Source organism: Stenella coeruleoalba, assembly GCF_951394435.1.
Source record: "Stenella coeruleoalba genome assembly, chromosome: 11".
NCBI classification, from domain to species: Eukaryota; Metazoa; Chordata; class Mammalia; order Artiodactyla; family Delphinidae; genus Stenella; species Stenella coeruleoalba.
The window spans coordinates 50,558,723-50,582,692 of NC_137157.1; the positions used below are offsets into that span (position 1 = coordinate 50,558,723).

At 41.8% G+C, this 23,970-nt stretch overlaps 1 protein-coding gene across 1 annotated transcript in view; it reads right to left on the reverse strand.

Annotated features, from left to right (window-relative positions):
- Positions 1 to 13,017: 13,017 nt before the first annotated feature.
- HMGA2 (high mobility group AT-hook 2) overlaps positions 13,018 to 23,970 on the reverse strand; it is a 136,888-nt gene continuing 125,935 nt past the window's right edge. Inside the window, exon 6 of the mRNA XM_079937468.1 lies at positions 13,018 to 13,140. Coding sequence (XP_079793594.1) covers positions 13,093 to 13,140 — 48 coding nt within the window. The 3' untranslated portion in view covers positions 13,018 to 13,092. The remainder of the gene's footprint in view (positions 13,141 to 23,970) is intronic.

A 23,970-nucleotide genomic window follows, 5' to 3' on the forward strand; every position in this document is an offset into this window, starting at 1 on the left:
AAGTGTAATTGACCTTTGTTTCAGGAAATTTATGGGATTTTCACAACATGAAATGGCTTCTGACAGAGTCATTTTTGGGCCTCAGCTCTGATCTGCTTCCTCCTGTCTGTGCCCGGATATTCTGCTGTGACGCCATCCATCACTGGTTCAGGAACACATGGTGCCGTCACCGCGGCAAATCATTCTTCCATCATTGCAGAGGTGAAATTGAAACATTGATAGCTGTTAACAAAAATCCTTTTAGCACAGTTCTGTCGTTTGGACGCTTCTGGGGTTTAGACTGTGCTCTGGATCTGTTGGGAGCAGCCCCTTCTTCCCTTTCCTTTTTGCTTGACTAAACTCCTCCTCATTTCTCAGGCTTCAGCTGAGATGTGCCCCTGGAGAAGCCTTTCTCGACAATGACCCCACCTGAATGTGGATCCTGCAGCTCCCAGAGTATCCCTCTGACATTGACTTCATAGACTGACTTGTTGCTGCCATTTATTTTCAGTCTCCTGTGCTGGACCTCATGATCCCTGGGCACAGAGACTGAACTCTTCGCCTTGCTACCTCCAGCACACGGTGTGGTGCCCTGGTATGTAGTAGGTGCTCAGTAACCATTTGAATGAATGAATGAATGAATGAATGAAAGCCACTGTCACTGTGTACAGTTCCACTTTAGTTTCACATACTGAGTATGTATGAAAAATAACAACCAAAACAACTGGACAGCTATGCTTAACAATTTCTGAGTGAAAGGCTAATGAGTTAAATAATCTTGGCCTAAATCCAGAAGTTAAGGGAAAAAGAGATAACGAGAAGGCTGTGCATACTTCCTGTGTTCTGTAGGAAATAAATATTTCCTAAGCTCTTTTCCTCCAGCAATTTCCGAAGTTGAGAATGCACCATATAATTTTATAGCCCCATGAAAGAAGAAAGTAAAATGCTTTCAAAATGGTTTGTGCCACATGCTGTAACCTAGCCTCTTATTTATGGCTTGAAAAATAGGTGAGGGAAAGTTGTTATATATTCCTGTTTCTTCAGAGCCTTTGAATAATAGTTAACAAAGACCACACTGAAAATTGAACTTATCACTCATGAGATCAGCTTCTGAATTATGTGAAGCAAAAAAGTTTCCAATACAGTCCCCTCCGCCACCAATCCCTCCATCCCCTCAGCTGGCATGAGAGAAGCATCGTAGTTACTTCATGCCTTTTCTACTGCTGCTCTTCATTTGACCAGAGCTAATATGCGCTGAATGCCCTTCCAAATGACAGGAAAAAGTTGAAAGAGAACTTTAAAGGTGATTTTAAAATTTTAATCTAAGGCTAGTTGAAAGATGATTGTTTAAGGTCGTTCTGTGATTATTGGGAAATTGGGCAAGATTTCACTTTTTAGTTCAAGTATGTGACAGGCGAAGAAATAGCAAATCAAAGAGAAAAATAGAAGAACAAAATTATTCTACTTTGATGGCTTATGTGTTTTATCTGTGATGCTAGATTTTCAGTTTATGTAACTCTGAGGGAAAATGGATACATCAGGATGCTATTAATAATAATTGTGGGAAATTTTTCATTGATTTATGTGAGATCAGACTCTGGCCCATTGTCTCTTTTCATTCGGCAGTTTTTTCTTTTGTAAGAAAAGTACTTTGGTTAAACAGAGTGTATCATTGACCTGAATGGTGTTCCAGAGACATATTTAGTTACAAGTTGAAACAGTGTTGGTCCCAAATCTATTACCAGAATAATAGTCACATTATCTCTCATTCATCTATGGGTGATAATATGTGATGTTTCAGTTACTTTCTTCACTAGCTCTACTTTGTTTACTAGACCCTAGTTGCCATTGTATATTGTTATTATTATTATTTATGCTTAATTATGAATTACTTTTTATGTTATCTTAAATTTGAGGAAGGACATATCTCCCACACATATTTAAAGTTAAGTATATATATATAAATATATTAATATATAAATTAAAATATAAATATTAAATTAAGTTAAATTTATTTAACTTAAATTATATTAAGTTAAATATATAAATATATATATATTTTATACATACATACATGTATGTATATGTGTTACATATATATATACACATATAACTGCAGTGGTTGTGAAATAGACAAGCTCTCTCGTGAAACTCCACTGCTGACTATGAGGTTGCTATTTTGCCATCTGTTGGTTTCAGACTCCAGTAGCTTCTGTTATCAGTCCAGGAAGTTCCTTGTTTCTCTAACCTGGAAATATAATAGGAAGCCATGTACACGTGAGCTATGGGAGAGCCAGGAAGGGTTCCCCCCATCCGTTACTCTTTCCTTATTCTAAATTCTCATCACTTGGAACTGATTCCTTTGTGTTTAGGTTTTGTGGGCATCTTGGTATCACAGAATCCTAGAATTTTAAACCTAGAAGGAATATTAAAGATCTGATCCAACCACCTTCCTAAGCCTGTAGATAAGGAAACTGAAATTCAGAATTTTGTCCAAGGTTTTACACTCTGAGGGTGGTAGAACCACTAGAATCAAGGCCTTCTGAAGGTCACTTCTGCTGACTCTCACTGTGTTCATTCATTTCTTCGCTCTTTAATTTACGGCATAGTCAGGATTCTTCCGGGTGAAAGTGAGAAAAACCCAAATCTGACATACTTCAAGGAAAGAAGAAACGTTATTAGCCTCTGGGCACGATAGGCTCAAATAATGTCTTCCACACTTGGACTGTCTCCAAATCTTGCCTCCTGTCTGTGTGGGCTTCATCCTCAGGCAAGCTCATCTCGTTGCTGTGGCAACACGCCTTCCTCTTCACCACCCTCCCCTCAGAAGTTGCAGGCATGCATCCTACCAGCTTTCATTCCACCAGAGTGAGAAAGGCTCATTCTCCTAGTTAGTCCCGGAAAAGTGGTGACATGAAATCTCACGGGTTTGCCTTGGGTCATGTGCCTGAACCTATCAGGGGGTCAGAATAGATCAACTGGCCTAGCTTAAGTCACATGCTCTCCACTGCCACCAGGGGAATCTCATAGGCTGAGAGTGAGGGAGAGGAACTTCCTCCAAAAAATTAAAAAGCAAATAAAAATCGGAGTGCTGTGGCAGAGGAAAGTAAAATAGAGACCAAGCCGTTTAAAGCAACCACTATCAGCTTCAAGTCCATACTGTATCTCAGACACCGTGCTACGTGTTTGTCTGGGTAGCATCTGTTGTTCGTTCATTTGCCTACCGGTTGTTTATTTTTAAAAATGAACATGCTGGCCGAAAGCTGAACTGACAGTAATGGAGTCAAGGAGAGATTACATTGGATGTGTTGAGGGGGTGATGGGGAGACAAAGGGGAGAGGTTTGGGGTGCAGAATCCTGCACAGGGGAGGAAAAGTGAGGTCTGAATGAAGGTCAGCGGGGGTCCAGAGTACAGGAGAGACCTTGGAAAAGGCCTATGAGAGGCTGCCGGTCTCCACTGGGCTATCTGCTCGGTCTCAGCTCTGCTCCCTGAGCAGATAACCCCGTGGAGATGCGGCGCGGTTGATTCATTCATTTGCGCACGCATTTTGGGAAGGCCTTCTGTGGCCAGCTGCTGTGCCAGGTGCTAGGGAGGCAGAGGTGGTAAGACGGATCTTCCCTCATCATCCCCCGGGGGCATGTTACACAAAGCTTTGTGACAACTGCAGGAATTGCTACCAGGGAGAAGTCCAGAGCGTTCCAAGAGAATATACAGAGGACCTGACTGTGTGCAGGATGTGGGCAGGGAGAAAGGCAGAGAAGGTCCCCTAGAGTAATACTGAAGAACTGGAGGAGGCTTGCTAGGGCGGAAGAGAGACTGGGAGAAGAGAAGGAATTCCAGGCAGAGGGTACTGCAGCCTGTGCAAAGGGGCTCAACGTTGTTGGGGAACAGTGGGGAAGGCCAGTGACTGCTCAGGCTGGAAGAGGAATAAGAGCCAGACCATGCCACTCGCTTCGGGCCACTGGAAAGACTTTGAAATTTATTTGCAGACATTCGGCCTGTGATCAGATTTGTGTTTTTAGAAAGATCCCACTTGCTGAGGGTGGAGAAAGAATTGAGGGGGGCGGGTGAGACTACACAGCCAGGGCTTAAAGAGGGGATGGTGTAGAAGTGGCAACAGAGTTGGAGAGAAAGCAATCACAGTCAAGAGGTGACTTGAGGACGTGGGGTGTGAGGGCGAAGCTGGGGCGAAGTGAGAGTAGCATTGCCATATATGCACTACTGAATGTAAAATAGCTGGCTGGTGGGAAGCAGCCGCATAGCACAGGGAGATCAGCTCGGTGCTGTGCGATGACCTAGAGGGGTGGGATAGGGAGGGCGGGAGGGAGACGCAAGAGGGAGCGGATATGGGGACGTGTGTATGCATATGCTGATTCGCTTTGTTGTGCAACAGAAACTAACACAGTACTGTGAAGCAATTATACCCAATAAAGATCTATTAAAACAAAATAATAAAATAGAAAAACATCTGAAACAAAACAAAACAAAAAGAGGTCTTTGAATTTCTTAGTATTGGAAAGGTGACCTCAGCAATAGTTGGACAGGCAGTGCAATAGACCCATGGGTTTGTGAAAGTTTCACATTTTCGTTAGCTGGTTGAAGAGCAGGTTTTATTTTCCATGACAGTATTAAATTGGCTGGGGATTAGGCTGAATGTAATTGTTTTATGGCCAAATGGATCCCATTGTGATAGTGACCATATATCAGCCTGCCAAGTGCCTGATTTAAGAGTACAAGGCCACAGGGAACTTCTCTGAGTCTACAGATTTGCTGACCAAAGATAAAGGAATGGGACCTTAAACTCTGGCAGCCCCGCAGAATGTCCTGGGTCTTAACGGTCTTGCTTGCTACAGTTTAGATAATCCCTTAAATCTGTAAGAGTTCATATATGTAGACTCTGGAACTATATTCTTGGGTTGATGAATGGGATGAATAGCCAGGTTCAGATGCTCTGCAGTGCCATGGAAGAATTCCAGTTGATGTGGGGCAAAGACTCCAAGACTGGGTGTGCCGTCATGATGGTGGTCTTCTGGAAAACCAGCTTTGCCAAAATGAATTTGAGCCTGGGAAGCTAGAATTAAATATGTTAGGGATGTGCACCCGAAGGAAAGTGTATCCTGAGCAGTGACTGATAGGATAGTCTACGGTTGTACAATAGTCTAGAGAACAGAGTGTGGAACCAGAGTCAGGGACTTACGGCTCTGCCACTTACCAGCTCTGCCTCCCAAGCCAGTCACTAACGGTTTCCGAGCCTCAGTTAACCTATTTTTAAAGTAAATATAACAATAATAATAATACCTGCTATGTCACCCAGCATGGTGCTGAAGATGAAGATGACGAAATGAAGATGAGAAGAAACGAAATTTGTGAAAGTGCTTTGTAAGCGAAAAATGAAGATGCTAAAAGAATTGTCATTATTTGTTCCAGTCAAGATAGGCCAAATTGTACCATGGTCAGAAATAGCAACATCTTGCCTTAAAACAAGGTCCCTTTCTTGCTCCTTCCGGCAAAGTCCACTGCCCGCTTGGCAACTCTTAGGGTATCACTCTTCCATTCATGTTTTTAGGGACCCTTGCTCACATTGACCTCACCTCACTTTCTGGTTATGCAGTGGGCCCCACTGGCTGGACCACTGTAAAAAGCAGCTGCTTTTCCCCCTCTCCTGGGTTTGTTTTCCCTTCTGCAAGTGCGTTTGGATTTTTCTTTGGGCCATCAGCCATTTCATGCTTTCTTTTTTTTTCTTGTTTGTTTGTTTGTTTGCGGTACGCGGGCCTCTCACTGTTGTGGCCTCTCCCGCTGCGGAGCGCAGGCTCTGGACGCGCAGGCTCAGCGGCCATGGCCCACGGGCCCAGCCGCTCCGCGGCACGTGGGATCTTCCTGGACCGGGACACGAACCCGCGTCCCCTGCATCGGCAGGCGGACTCTCAACCACTGCGCCACCAGGGAAGCCCCCATTTCATGTTTTACACGGGGCTGGCTCTTCTCCACACCACCAGTTCAGTCACCAGGGGAAATTGCACACGGGAGAATCTCCTTGTTTCCTCTCTTTTTCTCTTCTGGAATAAGCAGTCACTTATTCCTGACTGGTCCAAGGAGACTAGTATCCTTAGGTGACCAAAGGGAAATCTAAAGGGGGTGCAGAGTTCAGTGGAAGAGGACTGGGCAGAAGAGAACTATCAGGTGGCCTGAAGAATGCTAATGAGAAGGTGAGGGGCAAAGACTGGCGGTAGAAGTGCATTTAGCTTAGCCTCGTTAGGCCGGGGGGCTAGAGCTGGAGGCTGGAATTTGGAGGGAGAACTGGAGTTAGGTGCTAGGATCTGGGAGGAGGAAGACCCCCGAGAAACCCCCCTTCTCCAACACTGTGATACATTGAACCAAGAACAAAGTCAGGAGCCTGGAGCGGCCGGGGCTGAGGGCTGGACTGAATGGCAGAAAGGAAGAGACCCCACAAGCAAATGAAGCTGTGGGGCATCAGGGACCCCTAAGACCATTGCTGTAATGGAGGTGATGTGCATTTTGCTGATTTTTCAGGGGTGATTCCTTTTAGTAACCAAATCCATTGAGATCAAACACAATGCAAACCACAGTGGGAAAAAGGAGTCTGTACCTATATTAATGATTTCCATGCATGGAATGTACAACCAAAATCGGGTTTGAAAACCTTGATACCTTTTGGACCACGTCTGTGGATATCCCTGTGTGCAAAGATCAAATAATGGTAGAAACTAGAGGAAAACATGCTAGCTTTAAGCCCACCCTGCAGCCGGAGTCCAGATAACAGAAATAACAACCAACCCTGTATAGCACCTTCTATATGCTGAATGCTTTTCAGCATTTCAGCTATATTGATTTCTTTAATCCTCACAACAACGCCTTTTTTTTTTTTTTTTTTTTTTTTTGGCCGCGCTATGCACCTTGTAGCAGGATCTCAGTTCCCCGGCCAGGGGTTGAACCCCGGGGCCACGGCAGTCCTAACCACCGGACTGCCAGGGAACTCCCGCAACAACGATTGTAGATAGATGCTGTTATTATTTCTATTTAAAGATGAAAAAGAAAACGATCCCAGAATAGTTATGTGACTTGCGAGTTAGTGGGAGAGCCAGGATTCAAACCCAGGCAGTCTAGTTCCAGAGTCCACACCTTTTGCACCATATGGGGCAACGGGATGTCTTGTCCCGTGTCCCTGGTCATCACCACCTTTGCAAGGGGGTTGAACGACCTGCATCTTTTGGAGTGATGCCACTTAAATGGCAACTCTCTTCCTTAGATTCCTCTGTGACATAGCTGACATGGCCTGCAGAACCAGCAAACGCCAGTCAGTGACATGGCTTGGGAGGTCAGTAGAGCTCCTGGGATCTCAAATATTCAGGGAGAAGTTGTGGCCGGGAGTTACAGGACTCCTCTTTCCTCCTGCCTCTCTGGCTTCTCAGAGGAAGCAGACCACTAGGGCTAGATCTGCATCTTCTATTTTTTCTCCTGCAGCAAGTTTCTTCCTAGGTAGGTACCCCGCCCTCCCTCCACCACCCGCCCTCCACATCGAGGTTCTGGCAGTGAAGCATTTTCAAATGTTGTTACTCCATGTTTCCAAGAATGTCTGCTTAATCTAGGATTAGGGCAGCCGCAAAACAGGTGGAATCGCAAGTGAGAAAATAATCAGATGAGAGAAGGGGAGATGGGACTAACAGATCACAAGGGGTTGGATCAAGTACAGGGGTAGGATTAGGGTCCTGGAAGGCTGGTAGGAGTGAGGCAGGGACGACCCCTGGATGAATGAGGGTAGAGGCGGGTATTAAGGTTGTGAATCAGGCTCAGAGGCGGGAGACAAGAACCCAAGTATTATAAAGTGGACACAAAGTGGGGTGCTGCTCACTGACATGAGGCCTTTCCCATAGGCTCTACCGGGACTGGGTATGAGAGTAGGACGGAGGCATGGCTGCCTCAGCGTGGATGGAGTCCCGAACGCAGAGGAGGAAGCGGGGGGCAGAGGGTCGTTCTGCAGCTACTTCACACCTCCTTGAGGAAGAGATCAGATGGCCAAGTTTTACAGATGGCTAAGCTCAGACTGTGGGTGTAGACCTCTGTTGTTGCCTTCTGACTCTGGTCGTTATCTATCTGCATTCCCTATTTCACAAGTAATTTTTATTCTTTTCAACTTCTCTTCCTCTTTTAGGCCAGATTTCTTAGAGCTGAAGAGCAATTGCTCAAGGATGACCTTGCCTAACTTGAAGCATTACTTGTTCAATAAAACATTAATCTTATGTAAATAAAACTTGATAAGAAGTGCATCCATGCTGCCCTGGTCCCCTCTCTTGGGCTTCTTGTTTCCCTTTTCTGAAGTTTCATTCACTGGTCTCTAATCTCAGCTTGCATCACGTCCCACTGACTAGATTGTTATTCATTCTGTAGTACTGTTTTTATTGCTGCCCAGACACCTAAACCACTTACCATCCCTGAATTCACCAGAGTCGAGCACCCCTAGCCCTGTTAGAACATTCCCCTCCACCGCCGGCCCCCGCTTATGAAATGCTACACTGGCTGAGACTCGGTGTCCCTGCAGCCCCAGGATCCTTCTCTGATGACGGCGCTACAGCCCTTGTGTGAGAGGATCTGCGATTTGCCTCTGATATTGGCAGAGAGTTCAAGATGCATCGAGCCACTTTCAGGGTAACTCAATAAGGTTCTATTTACAGAACTCTCTCTTGAGTTCAGCTCCCTCAGGAGAAGTTTTGACTCTCTGTAGGTAGGAAGTCTCATTTCCCTTTATTGCCCCAAATGATATCCAGTACATATTAGAGGCTCCTCTGATATTTGAATGCATTTGGACACCCTCCTTGAACTTAGGTTTAAACTTAAGAGATTTCTTAATAACTTTCACAAGTGTACTACTTACTGTTTGAAAGCAACGCTTTAACTTTTCTAAGAAGAAAAGGAAAGAAAAGCTTACTCAGAGATCATTTAATGAGCATTAACTCTAAAATACGGGAAGTTCTTTTATCCCATTTATCTACTTATCCTATTCTGGACATAGTATGTCCTTTCTTAGTCTTTCTTTTTCAAGCCAAAGATTCTCTCTTGGTTTCTTTGTTTTCAAGAAGTAATTTCTTCTCATGTGCTTTTCTATATTAATGAAAATGAAGAGACCAAATATGGGTTACATTAAATACATTTGGCCTGTCTGTTATTAGACTGAACTAATGATCCACCCCAGCAGGAAACAGATTTCCCTCCTCTAAATTCTTACAACTTGTTGTCTCAATGGTTTACTCGGTTCTTTTTGCATGCTGCCTGTATTTTTGCACCTGCATACTTTTTTTCCAAGGAGATAATATTTTGAAAGCCCTCTTGGTCTGGGACTTAAAGCATAAAGTAGGCACTCACAAAATATAGGCTGTGAAAATAAATAAATGAAGGAATGAAGTAGTAAATTTGACAATAAATTTCCTGACAGGAGATTTCTTAAAACGAACAAGCGCTTCCTAAGAACTAAACACAGAGAGTTTTAGTGACAGTGGTGGCAGCACAACCCAGAGGATTTGGCTTTAAAAAATCCTGGATCTACTCCTAACCACCAGCAGAGTTATAAAGATGATCTTGAACTTGGTGGAATGATTCTGACTCTGCTTATAGGTTTTACAGAGTAAAAAGATTCCTATTCAGTAGACACTTTGTGACTTTCATTTCTTATTCTTTTCACCAAACGGTTGGACCTCTACAGATATTAAGTCAAAGATAACTGACATATCAGTTACTCCCATTACAAACTTTGTAGATGCAGGCCTTCAATGGAAATTCTCTAGTTTTAAACTGTAGACCATTCTTCCTTTACATTTCTTTAAGGTCATCTTTGTAGCGTTAAATGTCAGGCTACGAAAGGTGAATTTAGGGCAGTTGATTTAAGAAGTATGATACAGCCTTCGCTCAGAATCCACGGGGCATTGGTTCCAGGAGCCCCTGCCAATACAAAAACCCAAGGATGCTCAAGTCCCTTATATGAAATGACTCAGTACAGTCGGCTCTAGGGAATCCGTGGTTGGTCGAATCCACGGATTCGGAACCCGCAGAGGGCCTTCTGCACTTTAAAACTTCATGTTCGTGTGTGTAGAGGTGTGGGTGCACACAACAAAACGACTTGTGAATGTCTCTCTCCTTGACCTGTTTTGACCAAACTTTATTACTCATTTAATGGAGTCATGACAAAGAGTAGGAATCAAAACACATGGGGATCACAGAGGCTGTTATGTTTATTGTGCAGAACAGACAGTGATAATCCACTAGAGAAATACTTTCAACAAGCAAGCGATTCAAAGTACAATCATAGACAGCAACTCTACATGAAGAACAAAGTTAGAAGACGCTCAAAGAAACAGGGAGAAAGTCAACTGCAGTTCAACGTCTTGATACTTTTCTCCTGCACACATACCTAACTTGCAGAAATGGTAGAAAAGTTAAATGTCCAGTCTTACTTAGCCTGAGACCAACAACAGCAAAGAACAGTCCTATAAAATTTATCTCCCACAAAAATAAACTATATATATAAAAATTTTATGATGTTCTTACTGTTCCATCGGCCACAAGCTTTTTTCAGTATGAAAAATGAGGTATACTGGGGCTTAAGAGGTAGTAGTGTGTTTTGATTGTACAACGTATAGGAAATAAGAGAGTAATTTCATCAGAGATGGAAACTGCCGGGTGCTCCGAGTTTGGCCAACACGAGCAACTGCTTTAGTTTTGAGCTGGCCAGTGAGGTTTCAAAAGGCCCAACCCAAGATACGGAACGGGGCTTCTTATGAGCCACTGTTTAGTTGCTTATTTAATGCACAGTTAACAGTAATGTTGAGTTTTAATTCTCTCCATAGCTCCTTTGGTGATTCACAACAGTGAGCAATCTGCCAGTCTCAGAGAGGTATGTGGCCTTTGAAACTACCTCCCTGAAGCGGCTGGAAGAGAGATGGTTTTGAGTTTCATTTGGCATCAGTACTAAAAGCCAGACTGACACAAGCCGTCATGAGAAGCTACCTCTTGGCCCAGTTGATAATACCATGTTAAAAAGTCAGCACACTCACTAGGAGAGAAAGGAATAAAAACTCTACATAAGAAGCGTTCAAAATAAATCTGGTTGAGACATATTACAAAAATCACATTTGTGTAAAATACATGAAAATATCTGTCAAGCATTTTCTCATATTCAACTAATCTTCAAAACACATATTTTTGATTGCATCATGCAAAAGCTGAGCTTGTTGCATCTCACCTACAAAGCTTCAAGTTTCTTTGAAGGTTGGCTTTATTTTATTTATTTGCAAAAAAGTATGTAAAAACATGTTCCTTTCTATCAAAAGCCTTTTACAAAAATAGTTTTGAGGAGGGTTAGCTGCAGTCTGAACTATTTCAAACATTGACAAAAATGAATGCTGCAAGTAACAAGTTCATTCCTTTTGAAGTCTGGAGGTAGGTCTTTGCAAGTCAATGAGTCCATTTCCTTAAACAATTCATGTGAGGTACAAACTTGGAGGGTGATATTTAAACATTACAGTCAGATTTTGTGTGACGTGTAGTGTAAGGAGGAAAAATATCCTTAAGAACCTAGGAGCGACTTGGTTAAAAAATATTCAAGTTAATGTGGAGAATCTAGCAGAGAAGCTGAAACAAGTATTTGTAAAATCTTAATTAAAAAAAAATCCCATAGAAAAATACATAGCCATGCTGAAACACAGTAAGGAGACTGCTTCTTCAACTGTAATTAAGTGTACACAAAGAACTGTAGGCGATTAGCATCACCTACCCATTACTTTTCTTTTTCTTGCATTGCTTGTGTATAGCAGCATGTAGTAAGTACTAAACTGTAAATTAACTGTAATATTCAGAGGTAGTATTGAGCAGTGGGGTTGTATTGCATCTCTGGCTAAAAGTGCAGTTTGAGTGAAGAGATGGTGAGCTGAAATCAAAGTAAAGCACCTCAGCCAACCATCCTATGTCAAAACGTGTTACTTGAAGTAACACATAAGCTTCATTTGAGGTAAGTGGTATTTAGGTCTTTCACAGAAACTGATACACAATGGAGAGAGAGAGAGAGAGCCTGCTTTTTTGTTGCCGTTGTTCTTTAAATTGTAGTATCAACTATAGCAAAAGAAATTTGGATTTCGCCCCTCTCACCTCATAATCCAGGTGAGCTCATCATGCGTTATTCTGTTGTACCTTTTCATTAAATTACAAAGAGGATGATTTTACTTGTCTAGGTTCCTTAAAATGCTTTGAGGCTGACAAGTGTGATTTATTGCTAAATGGCATTTGGCTCTGTAGGAAGTAGATTCTACCCGGATGAGGGTTCCTGAAAAAAAAAAATGAGGGCCGTGAGTAAATTTATTACTCCTGCTGATATGGGTGGCATCCATAAATAAAGGAGTTGGCAATCTGAGTTTGCTTACTTCCCTTTTTGAAAAGTGAACATCACCTTTTCTGGTTTGTTAAGCTGGATGAAAGGATACATCAGCATTTCGTCTCATTTAGAAATAAAAGTAAAAATTAAAAAAAAATCATCAAGTAAGTGTCTACAAGGTTATATGAAAAAGAGAGAAGTAGTATCTAGTCCTATCTTTGGTGTTCTAAACAGAAGCTTCACTACTGCGAGCGGGTTGGGTGGTGTCTGAGGCAGTCAGTGTTTCCCACCGCGCCTCTCCTAGCGTTCGGAATGCCCAGCGTCACGCGGGTGACACGTTTCTGGTTTGGATGCAGTGCAGTGATTGACTAAACCCGATTCAGAGGTTCTTCTCACCCACCCACTCCTGCTTATCAGATCCACAAACTATTAGTAGGTTAAGGAAAAAGAGAACAGTAATTAAAAGTTGCATTGTTAAACTGTGTCCCCTGTGTTTACAGCAGTTTTTCACTAAACCTGGGACCGTGAAGGGATTACAAAGAAGGTGATTAATATAGTCCTTTTTAAGGTTACGTGACTTCTCCCCCCACCCCCGCCCTCCCCCGCCCCGCCCCGCCCCCTAACCCCAGATGAAAGTGGAAAGACCATGGCGACAGAGAGTAAGTGGTCACTGCAGTGTCTTCTCCCTTCAAAAGATCCAACTGCTGCTGAGGTAGAAATTGAATGCTGGCGCCCCCTAATCCTCTTCCGCAGACTCTTGTGAGGATGTCTCTTCAGTCTCCTCCTGGAACACACAAAGGGCACAACCATTACACTGTGTGGGCTGTTCAGACAAACAGTTCAGAGGTGACCTGTTTCCACAGCACATTATGCTGGCTTCAAAAGAGGATGCGGATGATTGGCAAGCCCCCTCGTTCCCAGGGCTTCTTAAACCGTAATTGAGGAATCAAGGTGTTGTTTTTTCCCAGAGCAGTCATTAGCCACTGTTGACTTAAGGCTTGACATCATGGCGGCTGCTCAGCAAATTCAATTGTCTGCCGTCCAGAGAATGTCAGGCCCGTGTGAGCTTACTCACCAATCAGAGGGAAAAAGAAATGGATAAATTTTTCCCGACAGCATCCCAGTCATCAGTTTTAAAAACCAGCAAATCAAGTGCAGGGGATCTGTTCTTAATGGACAAAGAAAATGCATCCTGCAGACATGGGTCATCATAGCCGATGCTCTTAGGGACTGGCTGTTATTATTCCCATTTTACAGGTGAGAAAATCAAGGCACAGTAAGTCGTATACCCGAAGTCGCAGAGCAAGTCGAGCCAGGCTTTGGGCAGAGTCAGACGGGTGTTGGCAGCTGTGTGTAACCAGGATGCCACTGCCATGTACCAGAGGCAGCGTGAGGGCAGACTCGAGCCTGAGAAAGGGCTGCAAGAGCTGACGACTCACTTCCTTTCCAAATGGATTTCCTTCTTCTTGTATTTATTAAAGCGCATTTTAAGACAATGACCAAAGCTTGGCATTAACTGCTCAATCTCAATACTGAATCCACACTGACCAAACATTTAATGGTGGTTTGGCCAAGCAGAGAAAATCTAATATATATGTTTTTGCAGGGCCTCCTCTTCCTATAAATCTAATTTCTCCTTCTCTTTTCCTTTTTCTGATTCCGTATGGCTCTGGAATTTGTTGGAATTTCTGCAAGCCGGCTTGAGCTGCAAAGTTCTCCTTCCTTCTGCTTGTTTAACAAACGTGCAGTACCTTTCAGGACATGGGTGGTAAAGCGGAGACAATAAACATTTCTGATAAAAGCGTCCTTAGTGAGAGGATGATTTTTATCAAATGCTGTACATTGTCTCATAAGACGGCATGTGAAAAAGATCTGGGAGAAGAGGTAAACATTCACTCCTGCAGCAAACTTTAAGAATGGCCAGCTTAAAACAGCTTATAACAGTCTTCATACTTTAATAGATTTGATTTTCCACATGGCTTCATTTTGTCTGGGTGGCTAACTGACACAATTTATACCTCTCTTCCTTTCCCAGGTCACTACAGTACACCATTCAGTAAAGCATGCCTTAAAGCTTGTCTGCATTATATGACCAAACTTCCATTCATTAGTGTTTGAAACACTTCAGCTGTGAAGGAACTCCTAAATGCTACCATGTGTGACGCCTTTGCGTAAAAGCAGCAAACGGGAGGGAAAAAAACCCACATGAACGGGTACTCACATGCTCACATGAATGCGCACACGCGGACACACACACACACACACACACACACACACACACACACACACACTCTCTCTATCCTGGGCTTTAACCACAGGCCACTGCTTACTGCAAACCCTTTGCAAAAGGTTTCAAACGTTCTCTTCCCCCAAGACTGAAGGAGCTGTAAATCCTGGGAATAAACACACACACAAATGAATGGATTACAGCTTAAAAAATATAACCACCGCAGCATCAAGTCATGAGATTTCACACCGGTTTTGTTTAGTCTGCTTTGGGTTATGTGGGAAACGTGGAACGTTTGAAGCTACCTCGCATCTGCTCCCAACCCCCAAACGGCAGGCTTCACATATTTAAGCAGCACGTTTATACCTCTTGACAGGCAACAGGCCATGACCCTGAGATTCTCTATGGAGTCCCGGCCACAAAGGAGGATGTAGCAGGATCAAAGCCACGGACGGACGTGAGAGAGACAAGCCAAGGTTCAGCTGCCCTCTGACCTTGTTTTTTCACTTAATATTTAAATTCCAGAAAGTCATTAAGCTGTTCGGCAGATACGCTCGTCACCGTCCCCAAATGACTCACTTCTCATTATGACAGGAGGTGTGGACTTAGGTAACTACCCTGAAACAGACCACAGATTACACGCCGGCAGATATATGTGATTCCTTCTTCTCCTGGTTAACAAATTAATAGAACGCAGTCAAGCTGGAAACCCCCCTGGATGGAACTGTAATTATTCCATTTCTAACTGCTCGATTTTTCTAGACTATCTGGAAACCAAAGTACTTCCAAATCCGGAAGGAAGTCCAATTTTCAGGCCATGAACTTACAAAGACCTTGTAGTAGATGGAATGTGATCAGCTTTTCAAAACCTTCCCAGAAACTCTGCTTGATTTGAGCTCTTGAAACTCCTGATATGTAAGTGGTTTATTCAAATCCCTTAGACACAACTCAGCTGAAAATGATGGTCCCTCATCCTCATATTGTTTCCTTTATTTAATGGTTCTTAACACAACATGGAGAGTTGTTTTATTTCCACCGACACTGAAATGCTTCTACTAGTAGCTGTCAGTACTGGGTACATAACTAGGATGTCAGAGGGTGGGAGCCTCACTCTGTCAAACTTCTCGAGGTCATGCAGCTCTCACACGCTCAGAACGATGGTTTTCTCAGTGTTTGGTTCTTGGAGAGCTCTCTCTTCCTGGCATAGCCCTGACTGGCCATCCTCCAAAGGACGGCATGGCTGCCAAGTGGATGGTGTTGGCGGGGCACGTGGCACCTCTCACCTCTGCAAGACCCAGTGACTTGGCCTTTTGCTACATGTATGGTTGCTGTGACAAAAGTGTGCGTGTAATTAAGAGAAGAAAAACCCTCTTCGTTGTTTTGTTTTGGTTCCACGATTCATTTACTGAACTGGGGCAGGTGATTTGACAGCAGATTGCGAGATAAGGCTGGGAGAGAAGAGTTTCTGCTTTCCCTCCCAGGAGCCATGTGGGTCACGGATGCATGAAGATGGAGTCGGGAAATCCACCTTCAGCTGCCCTGTCACGGCTGACCAGACTTCACACAGGGCCCTTCTGCGGTGCAAAGAGTGGACAGGACCCGGTGACGGAGGGAATAAGCGGCAGGTTCTGACGTCCCCCAGGGATCTTACTTTCATAGCAGAGTAGTCGGTAGGGACCCTTGAGATTCAATCCTCTGCAGTTAACTTAGAAGACACTGCCATTACTGCAGGTGATAGCTTGCAACTTGAGATATTTATTTAAATTGCTTCATGTTCGCAACATACGCCCAAAGGATCTTTGACCTTGGGTAGCCCCCCAAGAGCAGCTCTGAGGCACTAAGGAGGTGGAGAGACCATAGCCAAGCATCCTCCACATCTCATTAGGCGCTGGCTGGTGAGATGGGAAGTCCAAGAAGCCACAGTCTGGTAAGGAGGCTTACCGTTGGAATGGGGCTTCACGAATGTAGGATAAAAGGACTTTTCAAAGTGGAAGTGCATAGTGACATTTTTATGAGTACCAGCCACTAAGGCCTCTAAACACAGAACAGCCCCCAGCCATCCACTCAGTTACCTTACAAAGACCGCTGAGGCTGTACCACACTGGGGTGAAACATGGATTTTTTGGGCAGAAAACTGAAGAGAAGGAAAAGAAAATGGGCAGAGTTGGAGAACTATATTTTTATTACTACTACGGAAAAATTGCACTCATTTTGCCTTAGTCTTTCTTTTGTTGCCCCCAAAAAGGAATTTAATAAGTGTAACTCTTTCATTGCTTTCATTACGCTTGTGGAAGAAAACCCCCACTGAAACCTAGATATATAGTTTGCACCTATCTCCATCCTTTTAATTTGGTTCAGCACATTGCATGTGGCGTACACCCTTGGGTACACTTCTGCTAACTTATTCAAAAGGAGGAAGAAGACATCCCAATAGCCACCCTGATCCCCTAATGTTGGATGGAATTTTTCAATGTCTTAGGCGTTTAACCATAGATGTTACCACACAGGCACGGGTGAGGGTGTGCGCTGGAGGAAGGTTCAGTGTTTAATGTGACAGCTGAAGCTCTGGGTTTAATTTTCAGATGCAGACTAAACAGCAGATCTGCAGTGGAAAGGAGGCCAGTGAATTTTAAATGGAACCGAGAAGTGGAAATACTCTCCCCTCAAACTTTAGGAGTGCTGTCACCATGATGCCCCTCTTTGTGTGTAGAAGGAGTGCAAAGTCATAGACATCCACGCCAGCTTTAATAAATCCTTATTTTTTCCCCTTGGTTGCAAAGAATTCTGTAACTCTCTTATCATAAAATGCTGCAGGCTACAAATACATCTGTAATTTAAGCTGTCTTGCCAGTAAACCTACCAATACCTGGTAATTTAGAAAGCGTAGTTATGGTTTAATGACGTTCTTTTTGTCATCTTAGTATGTCCAGTTCCTTAAGCACTTGGAATGCCACACTCACGAGTGTTTCATGTTCGTCGTGACTATCTCAAGCCAATCCCGCCGGAACAGAAATTACGGGCTCTCCTCAGCAGCAGTGACCAGAAACAAGTTTTCAAGTTCCATCTGCAGCTAAGTGACCCTCAAGACCACAAAGTGGACTCTTTCTATTTCTGGGTCAGATATTTTAATTTTAAATGGACTGGGGCTGTTTAACTTAATGGAAAGTGATTATTTCCTCCAACTAGGAAAACTTTATATTGCATTTTAAAAAACATATCCACTGGAACCTACTTAAACCCCATGATCAGGCAAGTGCAAGGGATTCTGGTAGAAACGGTAGGGGGGAAATATGTTTTTCAAAAGGAGACTTTAGAAGTTGGGATATTTACGGTATTTGTACCTGATCTTTTTTTTTGTTTTTTTTTTATTTTAGTTTTATGTATCGGATTGGCCAAAAAGTTCGCCTAGGTTTTTTGTAAGATGTTACGGAAAAAAACCGAACAAACTTTTTGGCCAACCCAATGTATACAAATATACAAGCATCTACCTTGCATGTGCTACCATCAATGTAATAAAGCCAGTATAAGGTCTTATTGGGGGATATTTGAAGTAAAGAAGGTTGATCCTAGATGTCACTGACCACAGGCACCAACCCTGGCATTAATGGGTGTATAACTTGTGCCTTATTCTCACTGTGTCAGACCGGTAATGAGAATACTCATCTCGCTGCCCAGCAGGGTGTGAGAAAAAATGTGACAACCAAATGGGAAAACTTTGAAAAAAAGAGTAAAAATCCTGTAAGGCTACGGTGTGGAGCTATGATGATTTATTATAGCTACTCATTCTGTGTTTCTTTCTTTACCTGTGATTCAATGATAGATTGTTGAGAAAGAAAGGAAAAAAAAAAACCCTATTATTAAACAATGCCTCCTCAATAAAACAAAATAAGACATCTTAGATTTGTAAAATACACTCCTGTTGGTCTCATTCATGCCTCTGGTCAGAGTTACATTACTGAAAATATTGTAAACAGAGGTAATATTTATCCCTGGGATACTACGAATTTCTTTCCTGGGATGAAAGGCTATTTAAAAATATCTTCAGGAGGGAGTCTCAGTTTTCAGATGGGGAATTCATTTTCTGTATAAACTAACTGCAAGTCTCAGGATCCTGGAAGTCATGATTTCTGAGGATCACAAGCTTGATCAATTTTCCATGCCAGATCTAATTCGTGCTGAGAAGTCTCATGTTTAAAAAATAGCTAAAGATTTTCGCATGAAGGAAGCACTCAGAAGAAGGAAATTCATTTCAACATTTCCCAAATTGTTGAGGAATGTCCTTCCTTTTATGCAGAGTAGTTTTAAATAAAAGTGGCTAGATTAAAGGCTGCTTAGTGGTTATATTCTGGATATGTTTATGAATGGCACAGATTAGGAGAACCTTTTCTCTTTGTTTTCCATGTGTAAAAAATTTTTCCTAACTTGTATTTGTTGCCAGGGAACAGAAGATTTCTGGATTTTAATCCTTATTGCGCCCAACATTTTTCATTATCCTGAGATAGGACTTTTGAATAAGATTATGAAAATATCAGTAATAATACTAAGCTAACAAATAATTCTTCAGTAAGACATTTCAGTGTCCAGCAAACATTCTCTGAAGGTACAGAAAGTTTCTTGGATAAAGCAACATATTTCTATTCAAACATTAAGGAATTTCTTAGAAAGGCCATGTTTTAAATCCGTTACTATTTATTCATATTAATTTTGGTCAGCAAGTTTGGATAATAAGAAGAAAGCTTACATATTGAATAAATAATCGTTTTTTTTTATCCAATTCACATCAAAATGCACAGGAAAAGCATTCTGCAACATGCCTAGAAAAGCAGGCAGACATGGCCATTTTATTTTTAGCCTAATCCACAGGCTTTACCACACGGTTAAAAACAATCACACTTAAAAAAAAAAACAACAAAAAACTCCTATAGGAAATCCGTCAAGTCCAGAAATACTATATTTTGCCTTTTGGAGTTTTATATCTTGCCCCAAATTGAGTGATGTCCTTTCACTTCCGTTAGAAGTTTATGTCATCTCTGTAAGACATTCCCTGCCAAGAAACAGCTGACTTCATCTTGCCAATATTCCTTTATTACAACTAAGCTAATGACTTCATATGTTTACGGTTAATAATCATTTTGATATGCTTCCTCTGCCCTACCCCCGTGCTGCTAGATCCTTGAGCTACTTTATTACAGGGGTTAAATGTTGCTTTCTACTTGGCTCTCCTCCTCCCTTGACCTTTGCAATGTCAGAGGTCAGAGGTTAAATCAAAAAGTATTTCCTATACAACAAAACAGTCCCACTCAGGGCAGGCTTTGATACAATTCTTCATGTTTTGCCAGTTGGTACCAAACATTTACTGGCCCACAAAATGTTTTACCAGCTTGAAAGGGCGTAAGTTGGAAAATAACTAAATCAGTACTCTTTATGACTTAAGCGGTATAAATCACTATTCTCCCTGAGTGAGTAGAGAGTGCCTCTTTTCTTCAAGTCTGATTTATGATGAACTATTGACTGTACTGGCCAAGATACCACGTAAAGGATGAGTGTGAGAGTGAGAACTCTCCCTTCTTCCTCCTTCCTCCCTTGTACGTCTAGACTGAAAGCCCCCAGGAAAAATGCCTTCTTTGAGAACAAGATGTTGACTGCAATCCATCAACCTGCTTGTCCCAAAATGAAATCTCTCATTTTGCTCTAAACAATGTTTAGGTTGTCTGAAATATAAACATCCTTAAAACTGCCCTTGAAGTCTCTGTAAAAACATTCAGCTTTTTTTTTTTTTTTTTTTTTTTTTTAAGGGGGGAAAATCCCATGATAACCAAGGCTTACTGAAATTTCTTTGCTCCGATACACACCACCCACAGAAGATGTTACTCCCAGGTAAAAGCTCTATTTCGAAACAGAAAGCTTTGTTTCCAGTCTTTTAGAAACTGAAAACTTTCCAGTTCTCTCACTGGGAAGTTGAAAAGGAGCAGGTTTCTACCTGTCTTAATTGCTAGAGGTGTAGCTTGCCAGGGCTGTACAACAATGAGGAAATTGGGTTGAAAGGAAGGAGAACTTCTTAGGATTTTTAAAAGCTGTTTTTACCCTTTGGGTAGGGCTCAGGTGAGAAAATATGTCTGAATTATATATAAGGACTCACTTCTAATCTCAGTTTAAAGCCTTAAAAGGGGGAAATCAAGAGACAATAAGATATCTAATAAACCAGCAAGATCTTTTCAAAAGTCTGAGATGGAGTGAGATTTTTTTCTTATCAAAATGAAAACTTGAGAAACAAAGCCCCCTCTACCAATAATAATAACCTGATACACTATGGGATTTCTCTTATAAAAACAACAGTAGCAGAAACAAAACCTACCACTGTTGCCTACTCAAGTTGAGAATGTAATCCATGTGGCTGAGAAATCAACTTTCAAATTGCTAAAAAACTAGGAAATTAGCTAATTTCTTACTTTATCACTTTAAATGAAAATATAGTAGAGTTCTCCAGTAAGCTTTGTTTTCACTGGTTTGGGAATTTAAAAAAAACAGTTAACATAAATATTAGAGATTTTCCCCTTTAGATTTTTAAGATTATTAAGGTTTGCAGCTGATGGTACCTGGTGGACTTCCCAAGCACAAACCCCTGTGGTAGGGTTTTCCATAAATTTTTATTCCTCACAAGATGCATGTACTTATATACACAAATGCACATGAATAAGATTTATCATAATCCTGAATTTGTCTCCTTAGAATGAACTGTGACTTTCTGTAACCCAGTTTCGAGAAGTGGCATCCTTGAAGTTCTGAGCTTTCAGAATTTGATGGCATGAGGATACTTCAGAAGAGAGTCTTTGTACTTCCACACATATGGAATTACATACAAGCCAAGTGATTCTAACTGCTTTAGTCCTAATGATAGGATGTAGCGATCACCGTAAAATTACCCCTAAGTTAAAAAAATCCTTATTTTAAAAACGTGCAGTGAAAAACACTTGAGGTCAAAAAGATAGTAGTTTTGAACTAATTAGAATTCTAACGTTTTTGAGAATACAAATCTCTGGAAATAAAAAACCTAGCATACAAAAATAAGTCAGAATGTAATAATACTCCCTGGAATGTATACAAGTCTCTTCAAAATGTTCTTGGGAGTAAGGTAAGATGCATTGTTTTTATCCCAGTTCATAGATGGATACATAGGGAACAGAGAGATTAATTCACCCATTGATGGGGCCAGAAAGCAAAACCTAGGTCTGCTTAGACACTGCTGAGTCCTTTTCTTGGGATGTAAAATATTTAATCGTGCTAAAATTTTCACCACCTCAAAACAGGACCTGAATGTAACCCTTCAAAGTAGTGTTGATGAAGAAAGGATATGAGCCTGAGTTAATCCAGACTGCTACATGGAAAAGCCATCTGGGAGGGTATTTTGAAAGAAACAGATGGAAAAGGAAGAGATTCTTTTGAATGTGATGTAAAATTTACATTATCCTCCATGAACTTCTGTGTAGTCCCCATGTTTATATAATTCATCACTGTGTCCTTAGACAATATAGATTAGGAAGCCCAATGAGCTCATGTTCTTTTTTCTGAGTCTGAACTCTCCTTTCAAGGGCAAATCTGGAGCAGGGTCTGTAGGTCTGTAACACAGCCAGATTGATCAGTGAGAACCAACCCAATCCATCTGTGGTTTCTTTGATATGATTGATTCTCTTAGGACAAAAATTTATGATGTCACATCATTTCTTGGTATATTACTGCCCAATTTGCAGTCAGTTTCAGCCACATTCATAATCTCCACCAATGATTTATCTGTCTCTGGCTCTTTACTTTTGAATATGCCATTCATCTCATCTGTAACATCTTCTCCTCTTTCCCTAATCTATGTCTTTATTTTTTCTTCTGTAGCTAAACAACAACAACAAAATTGAAACTCTTCTGGGGATCATCCCTTTAAGCAACACATGGCATTCCACTCATTCATCTGTATCCCATTGTGCGTCATATAGATTGATATTCTGTGCTCATTTGCTCAACAAATGTTCAAATGTCTTCTCATGTGTGTTCACTGAGTATCTTCATCCCTGGCTCTACATTACACTCACTTGAGGAGTTCATAAAAAATACTAATGCTTGGGTTTCCAGACCAAATAATCAGAATCACTGAAGGGTGGGGCTAGTGGTGTGTAGGTAAATGTTCAACAACTTGCTCTCCAGTAAAAAAAAACGTCCTGATTTGTAGTATTTTCCAAGTTCCATGGTGTAAATACTCCTACCATAGTGGATTTCAAGTTACCTACTTGCCATCAGTAAATATAAAATTTGGAAGAGATACTCACAGCTGCCTTACAAGGGCTGGTTCCAGCACATACCACTGGGTAGGGTTCAGGATGTACACACACACACACACACACTCACACACACACACGCACACACGCACACACGCACAGAGCTGTCAGTCAATTCAGCATCTGTGGGGGATTGGTTCCTGGACCCACCACAGATACCAAAATCATCACTGGGTAGGGTCCATACACACGCATGGGCACAGACACACACACACACACACACACACACACACACAGAGTTGTCTGTCCTTCAGTATCCGAGGGGCATTGGTTCTAGGACCTTCCTCAGATACCAAACTCTTCAGACACTCAAGTCTCACAGTTGGCCTTTACTCCGTAACTGTGATTTTGCATTCACCAATTCAACCAACTATGGATCGATTGTGTAGTACTGTAGTATTTTTTGAAAAAAATCCACGTATAAGTTGACCATCACAGTTCAAACCCATGTTGTTCAAGGGTCAACTGTATATGGCATATAATATACAAATGTATATATATATATATATATGTATATGTGTGTATATATATATATATAAAAAATTATATTTATATTATCTGTAGGTGATTCTCATATGCAGCCAAGGGTAAGAACCTCTGAACCAGACTACACATTTCTCAGATGCACGTGACTAAGTTTTCGTTCGCCTTATCTTCCCTAAACCCCAAGAACAGAGACTGAATCAAAGTTGTTAACAGACCACATAAGGTTATTAATCTACTGTTCACAGCCCATGATGCAACAGCGAACACTGCAGTCTCCTTTGACCCCAATGCACAGATTTATAAATTCATTTGCTCTTTTTTAAAAAAATTCCTTACTGATTTCCTTACTGATGAAGCATGAGAAGCTAAATATATTTGGGATCTCCTACTTAAAAATGTCAAGTTTGGTTTACATTTTGTTTTGTTTAATATTGCATAGAAACACTTGAACACAGTGTACTTATTTTTAGTGCCCCCAACACTCTTGGCTTTTGGGAAAGGGAACAGCTATGAGGATGATTTTTTTTCATGGAAACTCTGTTTTTATTCTATTTAAAGCACATGTGTAATTATTCAG